At 35.3% G+C, this 24595-nt stretch overlaps 2 protein-coding genes across 3 annotated transcripts; both read left to right on the forward strand.

The window, feature by feature from the left end:
- Positions 1–312: 312 nt before the first annotated feature.
- On the forward strand, positions 313–13456 carry LOC104245540 (DExH-box ATP-dependent RNA helicase DExH8). Of its 2 annotated transcripts, XM_009801162.2 has the most exons (14): positions 313–544; positions 2607–2784; positions 4872–5045; positions 5244–5391; positions 7352–7666; positions 7989–8135; positions 8210–8390; positions 9746–10026; positions 10112–10234; positions 10357–10501; positions 10571–10839; positions 10919–11110; positions 11752–12276; positions 12992–13456. In XM_009801162.2, the coding sequence occupies exons 1-14, from the start codon at positions 400–402 to the stop codon at positions 13205–13207; spliced, it is 3039 nt and encodes a 1012-aa protein (XP_009799464.1). In that variant the 5' UTR covers positions 313–399; the 3' UTR covers positions 13208–13456. The 2 variants fall into 2 exon arrangements, with proteins under 2 accessions (XP_009799464.1, XP_070024600.1); XM_070168499.1 differs by lacking the exon at positions 2607–2784 and having other exon boundaries at positions 456–544.
- A 5067-nt stretch (positions 13457–18523) lies between these two features.
- On the forward strand, positions 18524–22349 carry LOC104245541 (uncharacterized). Its single transcript, XM_009801163.2, has 2 exons — positions 18524–19521; positions 21965–22349. Exons 1-2 carry the CDS (start codon positions 18798–18800, stop codon positions 22060–22062), a joined length of 822 nt encoding a protein of 273 aa, XP_009799465.1. The 5' UTR covers positions 18524–18797; the 3' UTR covers positions 22063–22349.
- The last annotated feature ends 2246 nt before the right edge of the window (positions 22350–24595 follow it).

Genomic DNA, 24595 nt, shown 5'->3' on the forward strand with positions numbered 1-24595 from the left:
TGGGGCTCGACTAAATTCAGATTGGCGTCGGGAAGTCCTACATTGGGGTAAACCGGTAAAGCGCTCCCTAACAAAGACGACTCCATGCCCAGGAGCTCGAACTCGAAACTCGAGACCTCTGTCAATTAATGGATTACTAGGATTTACTGATTTAGGACAAACATAAAAATTTTCCCAATTTGAAGAAAAAACAAAGAAAAACAATTGACCGTAATTTAGGGAGCACGCACAAAGTCACGTACTCATAGCGCGTGAAATCACCGCACACCACTGCGAACAGAACTATATAAATTTCCCTCCAGTTCTCTTTCCACTCGTCAAGCAAAAAGCTGAATACTCAGTACGGTTATTCACCAATCACAATTTCGTCACTGTTTTAGGGCTTTGATTTTTCCGGCAATGGCGTCTTCTTCGGCTTCGCCGTCGTCGGCGTCATCGACGGTACCTGAGTTTCCTCTTTTACCAGTTATGGGAATGAAGAGTAAAATCGTTGAGAAAATTCAAGAGAATCGTGTCACTCTTGTTGTTGGTGAAACTGGTTGCGGTACTCCTCATTTTTCTATTTTTTCTCAATCGCTCTGTTATTCTTTCTGAAAATTATGTTTACAGTCAGTTTGTAGAGGATGATTCAGCATATAAGCAAGTAGTTGCACATGTATACACATTTTTGACTAAATATATGTGTGCACGGTCATACATCCCTGTAAAAGTCATTCTCTATAACATTTTCATTGAGGGATTCATCATCTACCATATATACAAAATAAAAAATAAAAAAATAAATTTGACCCCGTGTATACAGTATGATTTCCGCCCCTCTAGCTCTGACCATGCCTATAACAGCCAAGCTCTTTTGGAATTGATTTTTTATTTTATATGTATCGAAAATAATCTCTAGCTTCGTGAGGTAGCGGTAGGGTACCCTCCCTAGACTCTACTTGTGATATTATACTGGGTGTGTTATTGTTGTTGTTGTATATTTTACATAATTACAACTATAACAACAACATCTATTATTTTACGGGTCAATTTTTGTATAGTTACCATTCAATAACAGCCTTACTCAAATATCTATATATTTGTTAAGATTTGTAATAACCAAACAACAATATATTAATTGACATAATTTTCATAATTTTTGTTAGTTTCAACAAGGAATCTGGAATGCTAAAAACTCTTGTAGCTTAGAACAAGAGAAATTAAAAGTTGAAGTTGAGAATTTTTTGTTTCTGCCATTTTCCTACATTTTCCACCTCATCAAAATTGTACGTATAAGGTCTTTTAAATTCTTAATAAATGATACGAATTATTATTTTACATTTTAAAATTAAATAATTTTATTTTCTGTTATAACATAAATAAATTGAAAGCATAAAACAATCAAAAAACATAAATAAATTGAAAAAAATGAGTTTTCAAGTGTTTTTATCCATAATAACCAAATAAGATCTAAATGTCAAGTGCTGTTATAGGTGTATAACAAATTAATCACTATAAAGGGCAACAAAAAGTCCGGACAAATGAGGATGTAATAGAGAGGTTTGATTGTATGTATATTAATGTTTTTTGATATATTAAAATAAGTGTATACCTTAGAGCTATGTACACATTATCTTGAATTCGGACTATATATATCCTTAGAAAATTGTAAAATAAGTGTATTTATTCAGAGGTGCATCTACTGTCTCGGGCTTGTAACTTATATTATGTATGTAGGAAAATATATGTGTGTGTGTGTATAGAGGTACAACTACTGTCTTTAAGTTGGCATGTCAATAATAAACTAGTTAACAAAACTTAAGTTGTAGTTTTATTGGTTAGTTCTGATGATCTTATACCGAAAATGGTAGATTGAGTCACTGGAATATGGAGAGCGGCCTTTTTAAGGGTCATGGAACTTGGAAGTAGAATAACATATATATGACTTGGTAATCTGTATATGTTAGTATGGAGTCATCTGAGGAAATTTTCTTGTTACATGTGCAAATGTTTGCCCCTTTTTAGAATTTCCATTAGGTTTCGTTTTGTCACATTTGCTTGCAAAAGGAAAAAGATAAAAAAAAAAAAAAATCAAATGCAAAATGGTGGTGTAAGGTGGTGATACTCACTTTTACCTAGCCGACAGCACTGGTGTACTATAAATTTTGTGCCTTCTTAATTATGTATTTGCTTTATATGCTCTAGAGTTGATATTGTATTCGTGAATTTATTAGGAAAGAGACCTACACCATATTATTTCCGAATATTAAACATTTCTACGCTCCATTGTTTAACTTAGCCATGGATGCTTGTTATTATGGCTTTACTAATTTTTATAACACATGTCACATAACACTCATATCCAAATCTTACTCAGAATATAGGGCCTCGTAGTTAGTGGGGAACTACTCCTAGATGAGCATTCAATGTGTTATTATCTTATTACGAGTGACTATTAGATTCTCCTATGGTAAAGTTCTACCATTGGATTGTTTGAAATTGAGTGTATTTACTAGCTTTATAGTTTTTTGTTAAAAGTGCACAGCATTTGCTTAATGTCATGCTACTGTTTTAGAATTTGTCAATTTGTTAGTTTTATTAAGCAACTTGCTGCTTGGGTAATTAAGGAAAAAGCTCGCAAGTCCCTCAGTTTTTACTGGAAGGAAACATGGAACCCATACTTTGTACACAACCAAGGAGATTTGCTGTGGTAGCAGTTGCTAGAATGGTGGCGAAGGCTCGAAAATGTGAAGTAGGTGAAGAAGTTGGATACCATATAGGGCACTCTAGGGTCTACTCAGAAAGGTAGTCTTTTGTTAGTGTTTTCTCAGATGAACTCGTCATCCATGCGTTGCTTGAGTTTCACCTTCACTCATAATGTTTGAATTGGTTGCTATTCTTCTCCTGATCTGAAATTTGAGTGAGCATTATATCCTAACAAAGCTACATATCAGACAGCAAATGCAAAAACATTTACATAGTGCTAGAACTTATAAGTAATATAAAACCTTTTGGTGTACGTTAATTACATAGGTTGTTCGTGGCATGTTTTTATAATTGGTTAACACTGTCTTTACTCTTGCCAAGGGTTCACTTATGTGAAAACATTTTATTTGACGATGATCCGGTAGTTTATACACACATTGTGCGTACACGTTCTTTTTAAATAAGAGTCTTAGTGTGTGTTACAACAACTATGCCTTCATCCCAAGCTTGGGATCTGCATATAAAGTCTCATTGTCCGTTTTACCCTAATTGGTATACTGTTTTTATACAGGGGCTTTCCCCATCGTTAATAAAAAAAAAGTTTACGATATAAAAAAAATCCAATGATCTGCGATTCTCCAACACTAGAAGTTATCTACATTTTCTACTGACATGCAAATCTCTAAATAGACTAGAAAATACTCATAATAACACTAGCCCTAATGTATGCATAACATCATGACTAAGCCATAATCCCAGTTAGCCAATGTTGCCTACATGGAACTTTTGCTTCCATTGCATATTTCTATGTTAATAGATAAAAAAAGGAAAGTTAAGTGTACTTTTATTTTTTGTTTTCATGACATGCTGAAATGAACTGAGAGATGCTCAACTTAGGCTGGAGAAAATTGCCGAATGTGGGATATCATGTAAAGCTTTGACGGATTTTATATGGCCTTGTCGTATGAGTTTTAATGACAAAACACAAGGGCACCTTCCACTTTACATCTTCAGATGCTTAATTATCATCACTGTCCTTTCTTGCTATTTTATTTTATTTTATTTTGTTCTGTTTTTTTTGGCTTCTTCTTGTTATTGTTTTTTCATGTGAAGTAATAAACAGAGAAGCAGAAATATGTACATTTCCTTTTAGTTTCTTTCACTAATTTCTTAGCTAATGTGTAAGATATGAAGAAAAATTTAAGGTTATTTCTGCACTTAATATTTTGAAATTTACCAATTTGATGAAATGTTCAAAATCAATGGTGTTTGGTGGTTGGCACTAGTGTAAAGCTCGTTTCAGTCGTCCTGTGACTTTGACCTCATTTGATCTTCTATCTCCAATAAAATTTACCAGCTCGTATTTATTTAAACAACTAATAAAAGGGAATCTTAAAGTAGTGGTACTGGAACCTCCAAGCATATTCAGAATAACTGCTAATATGAAGCTCATTTGAGTCTTCTTATTTCTTTGACGTCATTTAATATTCTTTCTCTCCAATTAAAGGTACCGGCTTGAATGATTTAGGCAACTAATAAGAGGGAATCCCAAATTACTGCTATTGGCAAGTAATACATTTACTGAAAGAAATAAAAGCCCATTCATTGTCTTGTTTTTATTTCTCAATGCAGTTTTGTGGGAATATATACACATCATGATTCAGTGTTTTGTCACGTTTATAGTTTAAGTTAGTGAGCACATGACCTCAGTTTCCAACTGATGTATTGTTAGTAAGTCCGTATAGCCATTCTCAAAAAAGCAAACTAGAGATGTATATTTATCTTTATCCATATCAGACCTTGGCACCCATCTATCATGTTGTAAAGTCTTGGTGATTGTTTTCGTCAATCATTCCTCTCTTCACTGGTTGTTGCAAGGGAAGCCATCTTTGGCACCTTAATCATGATTTATCGAGATGCAGTTTGCCTGGAATGGCATGGAAGTTATATGTTGGAACTAAGATGTTATGCTAAAAAGGAAGTATAACAATCTTTACCTTTTCTTTGTTAATGTCCCTCTCTTTTCGGGGAACAGTTTTAAGGAACGCCATTCTCCTCCTGTAGTGGATTTATCAATGTTTTTGTGTTTCAATTACATCCAGCAAAATTTTCAACTACTCATTATTGCTTCTTTCTCTGTGATGTATCTTCATTATTTAACTTATCAAGTCAACATTATATCACAGATCTAAGATTGTGTTTAAAACTGCTGGAGTTCTGTTGGAAGAAATGCTAGAGAAGGGCTTGAATGCTCTAAAGTATAAAGTTATCATTCTTGACGAAGTGCATGAAAGATCTGTAGAGTCAGATCTTGTCCTTGTTTGCATCAAGCAGTTTTTGCTTAAAAAGAGTGACCTGAGGTAACATTCTCTTTCTTCTTTTTTTCTTCTGTATTTTGTATTTGTTTGTCTATCTTGATATGAACTCTTTGCCATCTCTCTGCTTTGTGCTCAATCTTCTACCATTAACACTTGGAGAACTTAGTCTACTATGTCGCATGCATTACAAACTCTTTGGTGATAATGTGCTTTGTGTATCTAATTGGTTCAACTCTACAGGGTGGTGTTAATGTCTGCTACTGCTGATATAGCAAGATACCGTGAATACTTTAAGGATCTCGGTAGAGGTGAAAGGGTAGAGTTGTTGGCCATCCCTAGTTCTGGACAAGACACTATATATCAGCGAAAAGTTTCATACATTGAGCAGGTATATTTCATCTATCTTAGAGAAGAGAATCCATTTCATTTACTTTATCAGAAAAGGAAAATGAAGAAAATTCGTTTAACAACATGTTTCTTATATTGAAAGTTACCGTGCATCGATGGTCTTAAAGCAAATTCCATCAATAACAGTTAGTATCTGTAACTTTGGCATGTCCCTCTCTCCAGATTAAATTCGTTTAATTATGTTTAAATTCATGGTTTACTTGTGATAATGGTAGTTTTGACTTTTGAGTGCACTGAGTCAACCTAACTTGGCTTTGTCCTACTGCCTTGGGGGTGGATATGTGAATCCATTTTTGTTCATGTAACCCTACCTATTGAAATGTTTTTCTTTTGATGTTCTATCACAATTGTAAGTTCTCGTATTCTATTATTTTATCCCTCTTTTATCTTTTCTTAGTTATTGGGCCTCGTAATTGGCTGTAAAGATGTTTGCTAGAAATGAAGCAGTTGCATTGAATTCCATAACTGGTATTGCCTTTTCGAGTTATGCTTTTAAACATAAGCTTGAAGGTTTCTCCAATGAAACCATTCTGTGGAACTCGTTAACCTTTGTTACTTTTGCTTTCATGTATACTAATATAAGGAATAAGAATCCTTCATTTATAAAGTAAAATATTGATGGAAAGTCATCTTTTGCAATGGTTATTTCTTGAGATATTTAATATATTTGTATGTTTACTTTTTGCATTAAATTTATAAAACAATATAAAAGTTGCTATACATAAGATTAATCATTAATATTATTTAAACCAACTAGGCATAAATAGGTAGATGCATTATCTTTTTGTGTAGGTAATTATGGTTCATTAGAAGTGAATATTTATAATTTAATTATTCAACATCTTGTTAAGAGACTCTATTGGCAGATGATCCGGATTATACTCTTCATCCTAAAATAGATGACTCTATTTGACTAGTTAATACATTACAAAAATAAATTTTGGTTAATTTTTTTAACCAAAGTTAGGTTTAGATATGTTACATAACAATATTTGCTGAAATCTAGAATGCATAAATAACTCCATACATGAGGTTTACAACCCTCTATGAAATATACCTTCAAATTTAACAAAGTTATCCATTTAAGGGGAGAATGTGCAAGTTTTCAAATGGTGAAGGTTCCTTACTTTTAGAGAGACAAGACTCCAATTGTACGTACTTCTGACTTTTGAGCTCAAGTAAGGCCTCCTCTCTGTTTAAAATAACAAGCGAAATGTGTAAATATGAGGTATATGCTATGAGGACGTCACATGAAGGCTAAAATGATATTAAATTTAGAATACATATTGTATGTTACTCCGTATTTTTACGGGATGGAGAGCTTTTTGGGTTGGGAAAAGCGTCAAGTAGTTTTTAGCATATTAAAAAGGGAAGTGGGCCAAATTTTTGTTGAATGAGGTAGTATTTCAAGTTGAACTTGATGTTCTCAAATTAGTGTAGTCTCTAATTACTAAATATCACAACTTTCAATACAGTAATCAATTGACCCCTTATTCCACTTACAAACTGTTTAGTATCTAAAAGAGGACTTATCTCTTATTGCCTACACATACTGTGGTCTTCCACTTAATTAATTTTCCCTTTTCCTATTTGACTTCTATGATGTATGATTACTGAGAAAATGCTTTGTCTAAATCTATGCGTTTCTGGTTACTGCATGGTATATTTTTATATTCATATGCTGCAAGAAATATATATACAAGGTGATATTTCTGCTGTTCCTGCCAGACTAGGGAATATTTTAACTTTATCAAATAGGGAAAAAAATTCATGAACATCTTAACTTGATCAAAAAGGGGAAAAAATTATCAAAAATTCAAGTGTAATAACAGAATAGCAAGTGTTCTGTTAAGAGGATATGGAATATTGCTTCCTATAGATTACTGATGTTTTCCATTTAAGCAAAATTGTAATCTGCAATGATATTATTTGCTTAACAGGTAGCTGAACTCCTTAAAATGGAATCAGAAGAGACGGCTCTGAAATGCTGTTCTGGTCCAAGCCCATTGACAGCTGATGCTGATATCAAGCCTGAAATGTATCAGCTTATACACAATCTTATTATACACATTCATAAGAATGAAAGGGACATTGAAAAAGGAATTCTGGTCTTTCTTCCAACATACTATGCACTTGAGCAGCAGTGGCTCTTATTGAAGCCTTTCAGTGTATCTTTTAAGGTTCACATTTTACACAGTAGTATCGACACTGAACAAGCTCTCAAGGCCATGAAAATCTGTAAGTCACATCGTAAGGTAGGCTTTCTTTCCTCCCTTTGTTCAACATTCATCATTGTCTAAAAAATTTGGGGAGACAGTCCTAAAAGCAGGCAGAGTGCTTATACACCCCCCCCCCCCCAAGCCCCCCAGCAATGCCCAAAAGATAAGAGGAAGAGTGCTTATGGCAAAAGGTCATTTTTATTAATAACATCTAACCTTTTCTGTTTTCCCTTAACCCTGATTCCTGGTTTTATTTCAGTGGTTAGCTGTTATAAGTATTCAGTAAAATGAATATGGTAACTGCATTCATGTCTCTACAGTACTGATGCCTCTCGCTGAAACCTAAACTTATCCGCAGGTGATTTTGGCCACAAATATTGCAGAATCTTCGGTTACAATACCAATGGTGGGCTATGTCATTGATTCTTGCCGTTCTTTACAAGTTTTCTGGGATAATAATAGGAAATCAGATTCTGCAGAGCTTGTGTGGGTTTCCAAATCACAGGTACTAAATGAGTCATGTTTGCACATTCCAATCTCTCTTCATTAGATTGTTGCTCCTAATTTTTTGAGATGCAGGCAGACCAAAGGAGAGGGAGAACTGGACGGACTTGTGACGGCCATGTATATCGATTGGTAAAAAGATCATTTTACACTCAACTAGAGGATTACGAGCCTCCTGCAATACTGAGGTTATCGTTGAGGCAGCAAATACTTCTCCTTTGCTGTGCTGAATCTAAAGCCATCAATGATCCCAAAGGTATTCAGCTACTATGCTTTTTAGCTGGATATTCAGCATCACAGTTTCTTCTCTGTTTGTTTTCTTTCTCCTTTTCCTTTTACATGATTACCTTCATGAAATTGCTTGCTGCTTCACTTGAGTTGAATTGTGAAAATTTTCTGTTATTTGATGAAGAAAATGAAGAAAGCATGCTTAGGGATGGAAGAGATGTATAATTGGCTTGTTTATTTCTCCTCCTGTTTTCTTCATACATCTTTAGTCGTTCTGCTGTTGATTTGTTTTATTGGAATGAGTCTTATGACAATTATTATGGAAAATGTTTTGCTGACTTCTCTATGCTTCCTGATTCTACCATTTTGTTGAGGACGAGGTTTTAGCTTTTAAAGGTGGTTATGAAATAACATATGTAGAAAATAAACATTGCGCCCAACTCAACTCAAAGCTAACTCATGAGCTGAGGATTGACCAAGAGCCCAATATCATATAAGGAGATAACAACCATCCCTTCAAACAATATGGAGACTTAACATCCCCCCTACTCCCAGGACTGGACATCTTGTGCGTGGACAATATAATACGAAGGCTCAACTGGGTAAACCAAGAACAAGATGGGTCTATCTTTGATACCGTGTTAGGAAAATGGTCCTAGGGCCTAATTCAACCCTAAAAACTAACTCCTTAAATTAGGATTGTCCAAGACTATCTAAGGAGCTAATCAACCAAAGTGATACTCTTAACACCTCCCCTCCCTTGCATGCCCAAGACTAGACATCCAGAGCGCGGACACCATGACATGGGGCCTAACATTGGGTTAACCAAGAATTATGATGGTCTTGCTTTGATATTGAAAATGGACCTTTGATCTTGCTTGATTGTCAATGAAAAATGTGTTCATAAATAATTAGTACATGTTCTCAACTGAGAATTGAAATGTGTAATACACTAAGGAGTTTAATGCATATAGAATCCTCTATATTTATGAATTGTTTCTGAAATGCGAAGACTTTCTTCCCACACCTACAAACAAATGGACAAAAAATGCATGAGACAAATTTGGTGCAGTATTACTAGCAAGTTTGTCCAATCTAAGTCAGATCCATATGGGGCCCTCTACAGCGTGGGCTGGTTAGACCAAGAACTCAAACCAACCTGCTCGGTTGTCACCCATAGTTTAAGCACCAAGCAGGACTAATCAATTTATAGATGGGCTAAAAAATATGTCATTTATCCAAATTAGCATGGTCTTGAGTGTTATTATCATCAATTTGGGTAAGTTTGCTGTCTATGTTCAATAATTCTCTTTTCCTTTTTCTAGTCTACTGCTGTTTATAGATGTGAGATACTAAAATTTAACTGATGGATCTTTCAATTAGTTCTGCTACGGAAGGCTTTAGACACTCCGGATCCTAAAGTCGTTGAGGATGCATTGAGTTTGCTTGTTGACCTCCATGCACTACAAAAAACACCTCCAAGGAGCCGTTATGAGCCTACATTTTATGGAAGATTGCTTGCCAGCTTTTCTCTTTCATTTGATGCTTCTATACTAATACTCAAGTTTGGAGCCATAGGAATGCTACGAGAAGGCATTGTTCTTGGTATAATGATGGATATGCAGCCACTCCCCATTCTTCGTCCTTTTGGCCACGAAAGTTTGGTACTATCCTATACTTTTTAATTTGAGAATGTCACATTTCTTTAATAGTTTAGATTAATGTTGATCAATAAATTTGATTTTCCAGTTCATGAAGTACATTGACAACTTTTTCAGTGGAGATTCTAAGACCACTGGTTTATCTGGTAGAAAAGAGGTAATCTGTATGGCAAATTCGTGCGCCTTTCACTTCTGGCAACGTGCTTTCAAGGTAACCCCGCAGTTCATTCTTGACTATAGGAAATCTCTCTCTCTCTCTCTCCTCCCTGTTTTTTTTGCTTTATTTTTTTGGGATGCTAGCATTCTATTTACGTATTTTGTTTCCAAATGAAGGACAAATACCGCCTTCAACTATTAAGACAACTCTTCAAGTTGGATAACACAAAAGACAGAGAAATAGTGCTTTCAAAAATTGAGGAAGAGTGGTGCTCATACCATAATCTTTTGCGAGCGGCACTCAACCAAGTTGCTGAATCATGTATGTCTTATCTTGAGTTTTACCAGTTTAGATCCTTTGGTTTTTTATACTAAGCCTGTGTTGTTGCAGATGATGAGGTTCTGGACTCTTTGCATCGATATAGACCCCAATTTCTTGCTACATCAGGTGGCATACCATCTTATTATAATCCAAATGAATATCAGCACAAGTGCCATCTCGACTGTGATCAGTATTTAGATGATGGTGCGTTAGATATGGATTATCAGCTACTTGAACAAGGTGGTGAAATAAGGAAATGCATTTCTATTCCATTTTTGGGCCACAATGAATCATTAGCACATAAGGTGGCTCAAAATTTGGCTAGTGTAGTCAAAGAGGTACTGTATTCTGCTATCACTTTGCTGTTATATTTGATGTCAAGATTTTGATATCATCTTCCTTTTCGATGTTCGATAGATGAGAAGTCAGTCTTCTGCGGATGTCTCTGGAAATCCTGACATGTTGGTGTACGGTAATGGTGTTTCCACAGGGGAGGCTTCTCTTTGTAAATTTTTTCTCAGTGGTCAGTGCAACAGAGATTCCCAATGTTCCTTTTCTCATTCTTTACAAGCAAAGAGGCCCACTTGCAAATTTTTCTTCTCTTTACAGGTATCAGTAGTTTTATGGCTTATTGTATTTGTCAAATAACAGTGTCCCTGATCGATAATCCCCCATTGGAAACATTGGTGATTGAAAAATGAGGAAGTGAATACTAGGGAAAAAGTGTTAATGAAGGTCCTCCTCTTTGTACTTTTGGTTGATTTGAGATAGAGGAATAAAAGAATATTGAAGGGGTTGAGAGTCCATTCCCTAGAGTAAAGAGTTCCGTTTTTGCTTCATTTGGTGTGATAAAGACATCCCTTACTGTATTGGTTATTCCAGGGAAAAATGTAGTTATCATTCTTAATAGGCTGACTTTGATCAAATTAAAATCTGATTCTTCTGTCAATTTTTTCTTCCTTGGTTCATCAGTCATCACAAAGACATGTTACTTGTTACATCTTTCCTTTGAAGAGGAAGAAGAGCTTGCATTAGTGGAAGGAGGAGGAGAAAGAATGAGGAAGATTTAAGGGTGTGCTATATATATATATATATATGGAGGGGAAAATAGTCATTTGTTGGCACTTATTTGCCTTATCCATAGGTTAAATGGTGCATATCCTTGGCTTCTTTAAATTTCTTCTTACAAAATTTTTTCTCAAGGGTTTCGATACTCCTATCTGACGTATTCTGAATTTACATTTATATAGGGATGCCGGAATGGAGATTCATGTTTCTTTTCTCACGATTCAGTTCCATCTGCTTATTCTGGTGTTCTGTCAAGTTTATGCCGCCCGGAGAATGCAGATGCTGATATGTTGTCACTTCTGCGATGGTTTCCTGCACCTCATCATGGATGCATTCTCATACTCGATGACAATGATTTATATTTTTCGTCACATATTGCACGTCACTATGCTCCGTCTTCTATAATCTCCACAACGCCCCTTCGAGATGAATCCACACTTGACCAATTACCAACTGATGTCAGAATTCTCTGGGGCCATTCCAATCCATACAACACGATAGTATCCAACACTGCAGGGAGTCCAGTTCCGTGGAGTGAAGTTAAATGTGTCCTATGGTTTCCCAAATTTGAAACAGGACATAGAGAAGGGCAGAAGAGTGTGATGCAAACCTTTTTTGAGTATTTAGCCATCCGGATGCTTGGATATGCCTTATATGATGTTAAAGTTATTGTCACCATGAATAATATGCGTTTCTCATACCTTCAGGTAATTTACTCCTTGTATCTTTTTTTTTTCCTTTTCCTATCTTTATGACAGTTCTGTCTGAAGTGCTCTATTTGTGGGTGTACTTGGGGAGTTGGGGGGGGGGGAGGATGAATACAAAATCTATATCTAAAAGTTATTAACAATTGAGCTTTTGAAAGTTGACATGAAAGTATGCTTTGTATTTGTGGAGCTGCTTGATGTTTTAAGCATCTGCAATGAGAAATGAATGGGAATTGTATTACATTTATGTCTACTGATAAATAAAATAGGACTTACTGTGAAGCTATATGATATTATGTCGCTTGGCGTGCATTTACGCAATATAAACACATACTAATATGTTGTTGCTTTATCATATTGTAGCGATGCACGTGTTGTCGAAGAGAATGTTTGAGAATCACTTTTGAAAAAAATAAAAATGTTTTTTGCTCTTTTCTATTGGCTGAGGCTCTTGACTTTGTTTGAACTTTTTCTTTGATGAAAACTGACTATCAGGCAGATATGCACCCTCAGAGCTTCCATGCTCAAAAAATGTATACATTAACAACTTCTCTAATATATTCTCCTAATATATTTCTTTTAATGCTGCAAATAGTTCTCCTCTTCTATTCGTCCGAGTCCTAAATCCCACCTGTTGCTAACATAAATGCTTTGCTGATTCAGATTATTTTCCCCTTTACTTCACTGAATTGAACATTTGAGACTGTTACTTCAGGTGGAAAAGCTGGCAAGGGAATGTTGCTTTTTTCTCAGGGAGTCATTCCTATTTGATGAACAGAACTTGGGAGAATTATTTGATGAGATTAATGCCAGAAAGCCAATGCTGCAGTCGAAGCCTGTCTCATATGTTTTCTCGCTGCATCCGCCTGCAGATGTCCAGTCTCGTGATTTTGCAACACTCCTTAGCCAAAATAAAAATAAGGTTATTTAGATACAAGATTAGCTCCAGAATGATGTGCAGTGCGGAGAGTTAAATTATATGCAAATTCGCGTAGAACAGTGTAAAGAGGGGGTTTTCATGCAGTCTTTAGTTATCAACTATAAAGGTTTTTCATGCAGTCTTTAATTATCAACTGTAAAGGTTCTTTTTGACATCCAAAAATGCTTAAGTTGCAGAGAATTCCTTCATCTTGATCAGGTTTTACTGTTATATTAGGCATCTCTGTGTGTTTGTTTGGCATCTAATTACTTGTGGGGATAAAAGATGACTTTGATTAAACTCCTGCAACGTTTTGCTTATTGGCTAATAAAGTATTTTAAAATGGTAATGTTGTTAAATCAAATTATATTTCTTTAATTATTGTTTATTTTTTGTTATGACAATTAACCGTGAGCTTGATTTTAGTGCTTATGATAAGTTACCCTCCTGAGTCTTGGCTTGGTAATCTTTTTTCTTTAACTTAGTAGACAAATGATACCAGAATTACTATTTGAAATTAGCTAAATTTTTACCGTCTCTACTCCAAAAAGATTGATGCTATTTCCTTGCTATTAGTTTGTTTAGTATTGTTGCTTCTCTACTCCTTCAGGTAGGAGTAAGGTCTGATTTTACTGAATCGTCGTTGTTGTTATAGTCTCAGAAATGCTAAGACAAATATCAGTCCACAAGTTTCAAAAGCTTTAGTCACACAGATGTTATGACTTATTTAAGATCACATAGTCTTCCTCTCTTTATTACTCCCTCTCTTCCAGTTTATGTGAACCTCTTTCCTTTTTGGTCCGTTCCAAAAAGAATGACCTCTTTCTAAATTTGGTAACAATTTAGCTTAAACTTACAGTTCTACCCTTAATGAGAAGCTTTTATAACCACACAAATACTCTGGGCCCCTTTTTGATTTGTTTAGGACCACAAATTTTAAAAGTCTTCACTTTTTCTTAAACTCCGTGCCCGGTCAAACAAGTTTACATAAATTGGAACGGAGGGAGTACATTTTATGCCAAGTCAAACAAACTAAAATAATCTTTTTGAAACGAAGGGAGTACTATGGTGCAATTTTCTATACAATGTACTTCATTTTTGCCTTGCTCTTTATGTGTTCAAAATGCAGGGCTTTATCTTCTAGTTATACTTATACCAGCCATCTATTTCGTATTTTCGTATTTCGTATTTCTGTATTTCATATCTCTTATATATTGTTGTTATTTTTATTATGCATTTTTATGGTACTAATATATCTTCTCCTATTGCTTTTTTGAGCCGAGGGTCTCCTGGAAACAGCCTCTCTACCCTTCGGGGTATGGGTAAGGTCTGCGTACATATTACCCTCCCCAGACCCCACTAACGGGATTATACTGGGTCGTCGTTGTTGTTGTTGTTGTTGTTGTTGTTGTTGTTGTTGTTGTTGTTGTCTTTATGTGTCCAAAATATTTTGCCACTTTTCATAGAGAAGAGATCGAAAAGAACAAAGGAAAACGCCAAAAATTAGTATTGCTAAACATTAAATACCAGTATAAACAATTATTCAAATGATAAGTTGCATATTTTCGACGTAATTTATATAAAGGGAAAATCCTAAGTAGACAGCAAAGATCTAAAACTAAAAATTAGTGTAATTTTAGATTATGACACCAACAGTAAGGTTCAAATTACAATTTGTAAACTATGTCACCTAAGATAACTAGCGGAAGTAAAGCCCGTACTATGCACGGGCCAAGCTTAAATGAATAAATTGACATAAATCAAGCTAATTTATGATTTGACTTTATATTCCATAGATTAGGTATGATCAACAAATTTTATCTTAATTTAAGATATGATCATGAGGAAAGTCAGATTAATATCAATGTGACATGTTCCTTTTTTTCTTTTATAATTTTGCAATAGAGTGGTGGAATTATGAAGTTAATATATTAGTGTGGCAAGTTTGTTTTTTTGTTCTTCTGTATGAGTATGTTTTGGAAGCAACCCCCACTTCCAACCGAGAGGTTGTGAGTTCGAGTCTCCCCAACAGCAAGGTGGAAAGTTCTTGGAGGGAAGGATGCCGGATGTCTATTTGGAAACAGTCTCTCTACCCTAGGGTAGGGGTAAGATCTGCGTACACACTACCCTCCCCAGACCCCACTAAGTGGGATTATACTGGATTGTTGTTGTTGTTGTTGTTGTATGAGTATGTTTTCATATACTTTATTTCGTTAAAATTTGATGCTAAAGATGATATAGTTTTTCACGTGAATCTTCTGTAGTGATTTTGTATTTTTATAGCACGGGTGAAAGGGTATAAATTAAACCTTGTAAGAAAAACGCCCCTTTAGAGATAGGGGCGAGCAAAAGAGCTACTATATATATTCAATAAAATATTAAATTAGTAGAAATTAAAAGCTACAACGTACAAAATCTCATGTCTTTGCAAATCAGAAAACTTGCATGAAAAATAGTAATTAACATTTTTATAATCGTCCCAAAATTAGCTAAGCAAAAAAAGAAGTAATATATGCTTGAGACATAGAAAGGATAAAATCTAAGTATCGATCGTACTCAGTGGCGAAATCAGAAATTTACTCAAGGGTATTCAAACTTGAAAGAAGTGAAAAAAATCTCCGAGAAAGAGTGTTCAATTTGTGTTATATACCTCTAAAATCTAATATTTTACCTATACATACAGTGTAATTTTCCGACGAAAGGTGGTCAGTTGACCCCCTTTACAACATGTAGCTTCGCCCATGGATCGTAGAGTAATGATCATAGTATTAAACAAGTTCTTCATTTCTTACTTAGCCTAATCTATATTAGATTTTGATGAACCAAAGAGAAGTACTATAACATTCTAAATTAGATTTTGATGAACCAAAAAGAAGCACTATAACTTTAAATAATTTAAATATTTTTGTAAATAATTTTAAATATTTTATGCATTTTAATTGTTATTTTGAATTTTGGTTTATCCTTTTATATCTTAAAAGATTGCCTAAGCCCAAAACAATAGGACTCGACCAGTTTTCTTTTCATTAAGAGACTCTAATTCTCTAACCCTCCGCACATACTTTTGCCTAACAGAATAGTTAAAAAAAAACCCACCACAAGAGTAAAGAAAGCAATTCAAATTGCAAGACAACAATGGCTAATTAAAGCTTGAGAAAGCAAACTTTTTGTTTGTTTTTTGTTCATTCTTTTCATATAAACAGGTAAATAAACTTTCAGTTCTGAAAGAAATATATAAAAAAGCATAAATTTAGTAAATTATTTTCATATTGTTGTCTAGCGTTATTTTACTATTATCGACTTATCATTAGCTTACTAAGAACCGAAAAACCGAACCAAAGCGAACCAAACCAACAACAATCAAACGTTTGTATTTAATTTAGTTTGGTTTTGATTTTAAAATTTTAAAAATCAAATAAATTGGTTTGGTTTTGATTTTAATCAAAAACCGATCAAACCGAATCGTGAACACCCCTAAATATAGTACTATCTTTGGAACACACCCAAACAAATGGGTCCACTGTTTCATGTTGTTAAGCAACCTCCACTTCCAACCGAGAGGTTGTGAGTTCGAGTCTCCCCAAGAGCAAGGTGGGAAGTTCTTGGAGGGAAGGATGCCGGGGTCTATTTGGAAACAGTCTCTCTACCCTAGGGTAGGGGTAAGGTCTGCGTACACACTACCCTCTCCAGACCTCACTAAGTGGGATTATACTGGGCTGCTGTTGTTGTTGTGGACTATTCATTTGTGGGGTGGGCTTTGAAAATGCCTACAAAGTTCCCTTTATTTACCAAATTATTTGATGGCAACAAAAGTTATAATACTGAAAAGAAAGGGCAAAAATATAAAAGTTTAAACTAGCACGAAGTCCTGTCAGCTTCACCTAGTGCACTCCCACTTCTAATATTAGTAGAATAATAATTTGTCTTTTTCGTTTTGGCATCAATAATTATTGATCACTGAGGGGTGCGGCAGAAAAATTAAAATTTCTTTACTTTTAATTAAAAAATTTAAACTCGATCAAGAAAATTTAAAATCTTTTAACACAAAACACTTTAGAATTTCATATTTACCATACTATACAAAAATCTAAATTAATCAAACTTAATGAACTTCAGATAGAATCAATGGCGGAGCCACATTAAAGCAAGGGGGTGTCAAACAACATTCCTTTGCCGGAAAATTATACTATTTTGCTAAATAATTTATTTTATTTTATGTATATTTACTATACGTTGACTCCCCTTAACTTTTCGATATATCTAATTATTTATATTTTGACACTCCTTGATAAAAATTCTTGATCCGCTACAGGATACGATATAACTCAACCACGAAAAATAGATAAAACAACATATTGCCATGTGTCTTGTCTCCTATTATGCTGGAGTATTTTTCCGGATTTTGAACAGTGTTTTCGTTCAGATTTATCTTTACATGAAAAACAACTAAATTTCGATTACTTTTGAAACTGTGGCTATTTTTGAATGACCACTTGTAAATGTGACTATTTTTAAATTTCTCCCATTAGTTAAGTTACTACTAGTATTACTTATTAATATTTGTTATAAAAATTTACTTGAAATTATTTTATACGTGATTTAATTATGTAAAGATTATTTACACGATGTACATACAAATTAAAAACTACAACAAATAAAATATTGCCACGTGTCATGTCTCCTACTAGACTAGAACTAGAAAACTAGTGGCTGAAACTGAAATAAAAAAGCGGGGATCTTTTCGTGATTTTGATTGAGCGAATATAATAAAGACAACAAACCAAATATCCATAGATGCTTCTGGAAAAATGGGAGAAATTTCAAAATAGCGTCGTTTAAAAATAGCCCAATTTCAAAAGTAATCGAAATTTAGCCACTTTTTATGTATAGATAAATTTGAGCGAAAATACTGTTCAAAACCCGAAAAATACGCTTGTATATTATACTGGAGTTCCAGCATAAGTATGCTTGAACTCCAACATATTATACGGGAGTTCCAGGATAACTATGCTGGAACTCCAATATAAGTACACTAGAACTCCAGCATAATATACTGGAGTTTCAGCAAGTATAAATGTCCAGTATAATATACTGGAGTTTGGAGCACAGCTCCAGTCTCCCGTATATTATACAGGAGTCTGCAAAGTATACCGGTCCAGCATAATATGCTGGAGTTCGTACATAGATGCACCAAATTTCCTATTATGCGGGACCGGTCTCTATTGCAGCAAAATAGTGGCTATTTTTTGTTAACTTCGTAAACGGTGGCTTTTTGAATAACCGGTGCGAAAACTGGCTATACCGTACTATTTTAAGTGGAAAAATTGATACCAAATTGTCTACTCCACAAATCTCCACTCCTCCACCAATTCAACCAAAATACTCCAAATCTTCTTTCTCTTGTTCTTCAACAATCCATTTTCAATTTTTTACCATTTATTAATTCAACTTTATTTAGCTGCTGTACATGATTTATGCATAGGGTGTCGAGCCGATTAGTCGAGGTGAGTACAAGCTGACTCGAACGGTATATTTGTAAAGAAAGTGTGAATAATCAAACTACACATAGCCTGTGTGTAGTGTGTGTGTTCGTGAAGCTGCAATGTCACCAAAAACCCTAGATTCACGTCAAGCTATTGAATCCTGTACGTATCATCTCCATTCATGGAAGCCCTTTCAGCTCCCAAACCCTAATCCCAAAACCCTAGATTCCTCTGATTCACCAAAACCTTACTCTGGACTACACACTAAGCGCCAATGTAGAGCGGATCGAGCTACTTCGATCCCGATTGAAACCCTAGACATGTCGAAGTTGAGCTTGTTTGATGATGATCGCTCTTTATCGGCTAACAAACGGGAGAAAAATAAGAATAATCTCCGTTTGATAGCCGGTAAAAGGAGGCGGCGTGGGTCCCGTTCTGTTTCGGGAAGGAGCAGTGATCGGAGCGGGACCCATCGCCCACGCCGTTGTTGCTCTGTGGGAGCATCAGCGGCTTATGGGACTTGTTCTGATTTTCCTGTAGCTGTTGGGACTGATTCTAGTGGAGAGTTGTTTGTAAATGGGGATATGAATTGGACATTGGATGTTAGTGAGGTTACTAGGAATTTGAAGAGAGAGAAAGAAAGTGGTGGGGTTAGTGAGAGAGAGAATAATTTTAATGGTTTGTTAGGGGGGCAAATTGGGAATTTTGAGGGTTTGGGGAATGAATCAGGGTATGGGAGTGAACCGGGTTATAGAGGTGATGCTGAGTTTGGATATGGTGATGAGTTTGATGAAGAAGAAGATGATCAACAACGGTTCTCATTATGGGGCGATGACTTTGGAGGTATATGTATACTCTGCAATCTGCATTTGTAGTTCCATTGTCTTGAATTATGCATTAAGACTTAATGTTGGGGTCACCTATATGAATCCTCTATATAGATTTTGCACCATTTCGGATCCATTTCATTTCAATACTAAATAATTTGTCTTTTAAAATAAGCATTTAAGCAGTCCAATGTGCAAGCCAAAAAAGAAAAAAAAGAAGATAAAAAGAAAGCAAACTAACTCCATCTTCTGGGGCGATGAATTTGGAGGTATACCTTTACCCTGAGTGTTGATCCATATCTATTTAGCTTCATTTAGGCCTGTTGCATTGAATGTTGAATTGTACATAGATTTCCTTATATTTGCCTTCTGAGACAGACATTTAAATGGTCAATTTGGGAAAAGAAAATGAGAAAGAAAAAAGAGATTGAAGTGCTCAATGTGATTTAATCTAGTCAATGTTAAGCCAATGCAAGTTAATTTTTCATTGAAATGCCAATCTTTGGCTTAAATGGATGTTTTCGTGATGGTGGAATCATCTAACTGTCTATCAAGATGTAGTTTATATAGAATGATGCAGTTTAAAGAGTTAGTGTTTAAAATATTCTGTTGGACAAGTCAGTTTCATCCTGCCCCAAATGTTAGTCTGGCCTTGTAGCCTCAGAAAAAAAAAATGCAAATAGCTCCTATTTTAGGTAGCAATGCTGCTTGATAAACTCCTATAAGAACATATTATAGGAGTTTGTTTTTTGTAATTCATTACCATTCTGTACATGTGCAGTACATATAGTTTTTCTGTCGAAGATTTATATATTATGATTCACTCACCAGCAGAAGCTATTCCCTGCCTATAGAACACTACTATAGTACTGCAAGTTGGAATGAAAGAAGTAGTCCGGCAAACATGTTTCAGAACTATTGATGTTAATTCATTCACATTACCATTCATCTCGGGGCTGATATATTATTTTATCAGTGAATCAGTATTTGATAGAACATTGAGTGAGGAAGGGATGTGGAAGTCAAGAAACAGAAATTTGAGGGGAAATTTGGATATGTAAAGGATGGACTTCTAATGGCTGATAGAAACATGATAGATGAAACTACGACTTACAAATATACATGGCACTTATCCAAAGATCGGGATGGAGGATTAAACTTGGTGTTAGGAGTTAAGGTGGAAGTATGTCGTGGAATTGGCTCAAGTTTCACTTAATTATCTGATTAAGTAAAGTATGTGCAAACTGTAGAGATTTTGCTTGTGTATGTCTTAAAGCCCAATGTTGCTTTACTTCCAACGTTGGTTTTCCTCTACCTGTATGTGACTTCCAACTTACCGTAAATGTTATAGTCTTTCACTTACTTCCTATTAACAAATTTGTTCCAAATCATGTGTTCAAACTATCCTATATATTCACTTTCCGTGTGACATAATTACCCACATGCTCTATTCTACTGGTGGCTCTTACTTATATATACTCATTAACCTTGACTCTTGAGTAGGGGTGGAAAGGGGAAAAAATGATAGTGAAGCATAAGGAGGCACTGTGTCGTTCATTCCGAAAGGAAGTAAAGTTGACGCCTTTCAATTCCTTTGACTTCTCAAAGCTTATAGGTGGATTATATCGCGCAAAATCTAATTGGTGAGAGGTGGTCCTTCACCGAGTTCTGGGGCTTAATCCTGTCTTCGTGATTACTAAATCTAACATAATCAGCATCTCTCTCTCTCTCTCGTTACTTCTTTTCCTTTTGTACTCCCCCCCTTTGGCTGGCCTTTGAACCCAATTCTTTCAGTTTCTTCTGGTAGATAGGAACCAGATATAGCGTCGTGTGATCTCCTTTTCCTTTTATATTATTGATGTACAATTATCTTGCTGGTTCTAGGTAATGATTTGTCTGTATTTCTTGGCATAAACGCTGGTGATCATGGTGTACTCCCTCTTGTTACCTACTTGGTACTATTTCCATTAATAAAATTACCTTATTAAAAAGTAAAAGTTTAATGCTGGTAATCATGGTGAACAAAAATTGAAACAGTGGTGCAAAGTTACTTGCAGGGGTGTTTGGTGTGTGTGTGTGTGTGGTGGGGGGGGGGGTAGCTTGTGAAGGCACAGTGTTACCGTTTTGCTGTATGCTCAAGGATGCCTTTACTAAATGTAGTATGACCACGTAAACCTATAAGCTTGATCTTTACTAGTGCCAAGGTTTTCCATTTTTCTATAAGCAGGCTCCTTTTGCTGAAAGCTCAACAGATGGGATGGCTACTTGGACTAGAATTAGTTAACCACTATTTGCCAGCCTAATTTGTCAGACAAGCTTCTGAAAGGATTCTTAGGCAGTCTTGCTAATGTCATACTTGTGTATGTAATCATGGCTAATTGAGTATAAGCCAACCACTTTCTAAAGAAAAAAGAGTATGAGTTCTGCTAACTTGTTCCTTTTCTGTCTTGTACTAACAGCACTTTCTAAGATGGAGAAGGTTGGGGAGAACACATTACAGAAGGTGCACCACAGATGTCGGCGGAGGAAACAAGACTGTAAAATGGTGATCGCCTGAGGCGGCTGCTGCTGCTGATGAATAATATTTATAGTTTTGACTGTATTGTTGTAGCTGATTCCAAGATTTGCCAGTGACATTTATGAATGCATAATGCATGACACTGCCTTTCGGCTATACAGATTTTTTGCTGTGTACAAATAGAATCAGTAATTTATAGGCCATGAGCATTGGACTGTAACATCACTATGGAAATATATCAATATTGGTTAAAGCATCTCGCACCTTATACGTATTTGGGGTGCAAGAGTCATTAATATATTCGAAAAAGTTTCTGTTCTTTCTTACCCTTGCTGCTGTTAGTTTTTACTGGTAAAAGGTTGTCTACTGTTTGTTTGTTCCCTGGATATTTGCACACAATTCTCTTACAACAAATCCCCTGTAATACAACAAGTGAGGTTTGGGGAGGATAGTATGTTCATAGACCTTACCTCTACCTTATGAAGATAGAAATTTCCTATAGACCCTTGGTTCAAAGAACAGTGAAACTAAATCAACAAACAATTGCAACAAGGCAATAGGGTAATCGAAGCGGATAACACAACATGTACTAATAACGAATCGGTTCAAAGAACAGTGAAACTAAATCAACAAACAATTGCAACAAGGCAATAGGGTAACCGAAGCGGATAACACAACATGTACTAATAACGAAGCAGGAATAAGCAAATACAACAGTAGAACTAGTTTTATTGACAAGCCTAGGAGAGACTCACGACTATCTGTCAACCTTCAACCCTAGTACACGTCCTCCATGCCTTCCTATCGAGGGATTGAAGCAGTGACATGTCCTGCCTAATCACCTCACCCCAGTACTTCTTAGGCCTACTCCTACCCTTCCTCAGACCCGCCATGATCAATATCTCACACCTTCTAATCGGAGCAATTATGTCTCCCCTTATCACATGCCCGAACCATCTTAGCCTGGATTCTCGCAACTTGTCCTCCACATCCGCAACTTCCACCATGTCCTGAATAACTTCGTTCCTAATCTTGTCTTTCCTGGTATATCCATACATCTATCTCAACATTCCCATTAATCTGCTTTGTAACCCTGAGAAACATAATGTGCTCTTAAATATCACATAATATTAGGTGTTTCACCAGAAGGATTCAGCCTAGTGATAAATAAAGTGAATGCAAATCTTGGATACAGGGGCGGATTTATTCCTGCCGAAGCGGTGTCACGCGACACCGCTTCGTCCGAAAAATTTACTAAATATATATATTAATACTGTACGAAAACGGATAAGTAGAAAAAATGACACCACTTGACATAAATTGTGTCTTGTTGTGTTGGTAATGTGCTTGCTTTTTTCTCTAAGAGGTCAACGGTTCAAACCTCAGTTAGGACATTTTTCTTTTCCAAATATTTGAGAGGGCCTTTGTAGTAAAAATTGTGATGAAATAGAATTGAACACCTTTTCTAACTTAAGACTCAACAAAATCAATAAACTAAGGTTATTTTTTGTCTAAAAGTATGATAATCAAAGTTATACTCCAGTTCTTTTATAAATTTCGACACCGCTTACAAAATTTCCTGTGTACGCCCCTGCTTGGATACTGTTCAAATCCCACTAAATCTTCTATGCCAGTGTCTCATATAATAAAGCTACTTTATATACCATATCTTCATACTTGTGTAATGGGAAAATATTTCCATGATAGTGGAATGCATGTATTAATAATCTATGATGATTTTAGTAATTAGGTAATAACATATCAATAAATGTCATTATTATTACATTGACCATTAAATCGTGAGGCCTCTCGCGGATCGGAACAATAGAACTAATAATAGAATAAACAGAGAATAAAGAAAATATTTGAGAACTCGGGAAAGGAGAATAAGCCTCTCTAAGGGAAGAAGACCTAGCCCAGCTTTCTTTCCGAGCCATCAATAACTGCCGGCTTTCAACGGGTCCGGCTATCCTTTCACCGGTCGGTCAGTTATGGAAGACTCTGCTGGGTAGAAGCCCGAATATCATTAAGAATATCTTAACATTTTTTATTTCTGTGTGTTTTTTTTTAAATAATGGAAGGTAATATATGAATAAGAACAGATAGCATTCTGCTAGAGAGAGAGGGCGCTAGCCCGGGTACATAAGTATAAGGTCCACCAGTGCACACAATTATTCTGTTATTATCTCCTGCCCGTTTAACTACTCCTCGAGACATTTCTATAAGCAATATAGGATAATCTATACTATATTAAAAGCACGAAAGTTCTTATCGAAATATCGTTCGCCTTTTTTACCCTTTAAAAATAGAATTCACATTGGACAAAATTATAATTTAAATTAGTTTTCTAATATTTAGGAATTCATAATCAACTAAAATCTTTATCATTAAATCCTTCTTTATTTAAATCTATATCTATATCTATATTTATACTATATTAAAAGCATGAAGCCCCTTAGCAAAATACCGTTCGCCTTTTTTTGCCCCTTAAAATCAAATTTATATTGGATGAAATTGTAATTTAAGTTAATTTCCTAATTTTTAGGACTTTAAAATCAACTAAAATTTTGGT

Source organism: Nicotiana sylvestris, chromosome 2 (assembly GCF_000393655.2).
Source record: "Nicotiana sylvestris chromosome 2, ASM39365v2, whole genome shotgun sequence".
Lineage (NCBI taxonomy): Eukaryota > Viridiplantae > Streptophyta > Magnoliopsida > Solanales > Solanaceae > Nicotiana > Nicotiana sylvestris.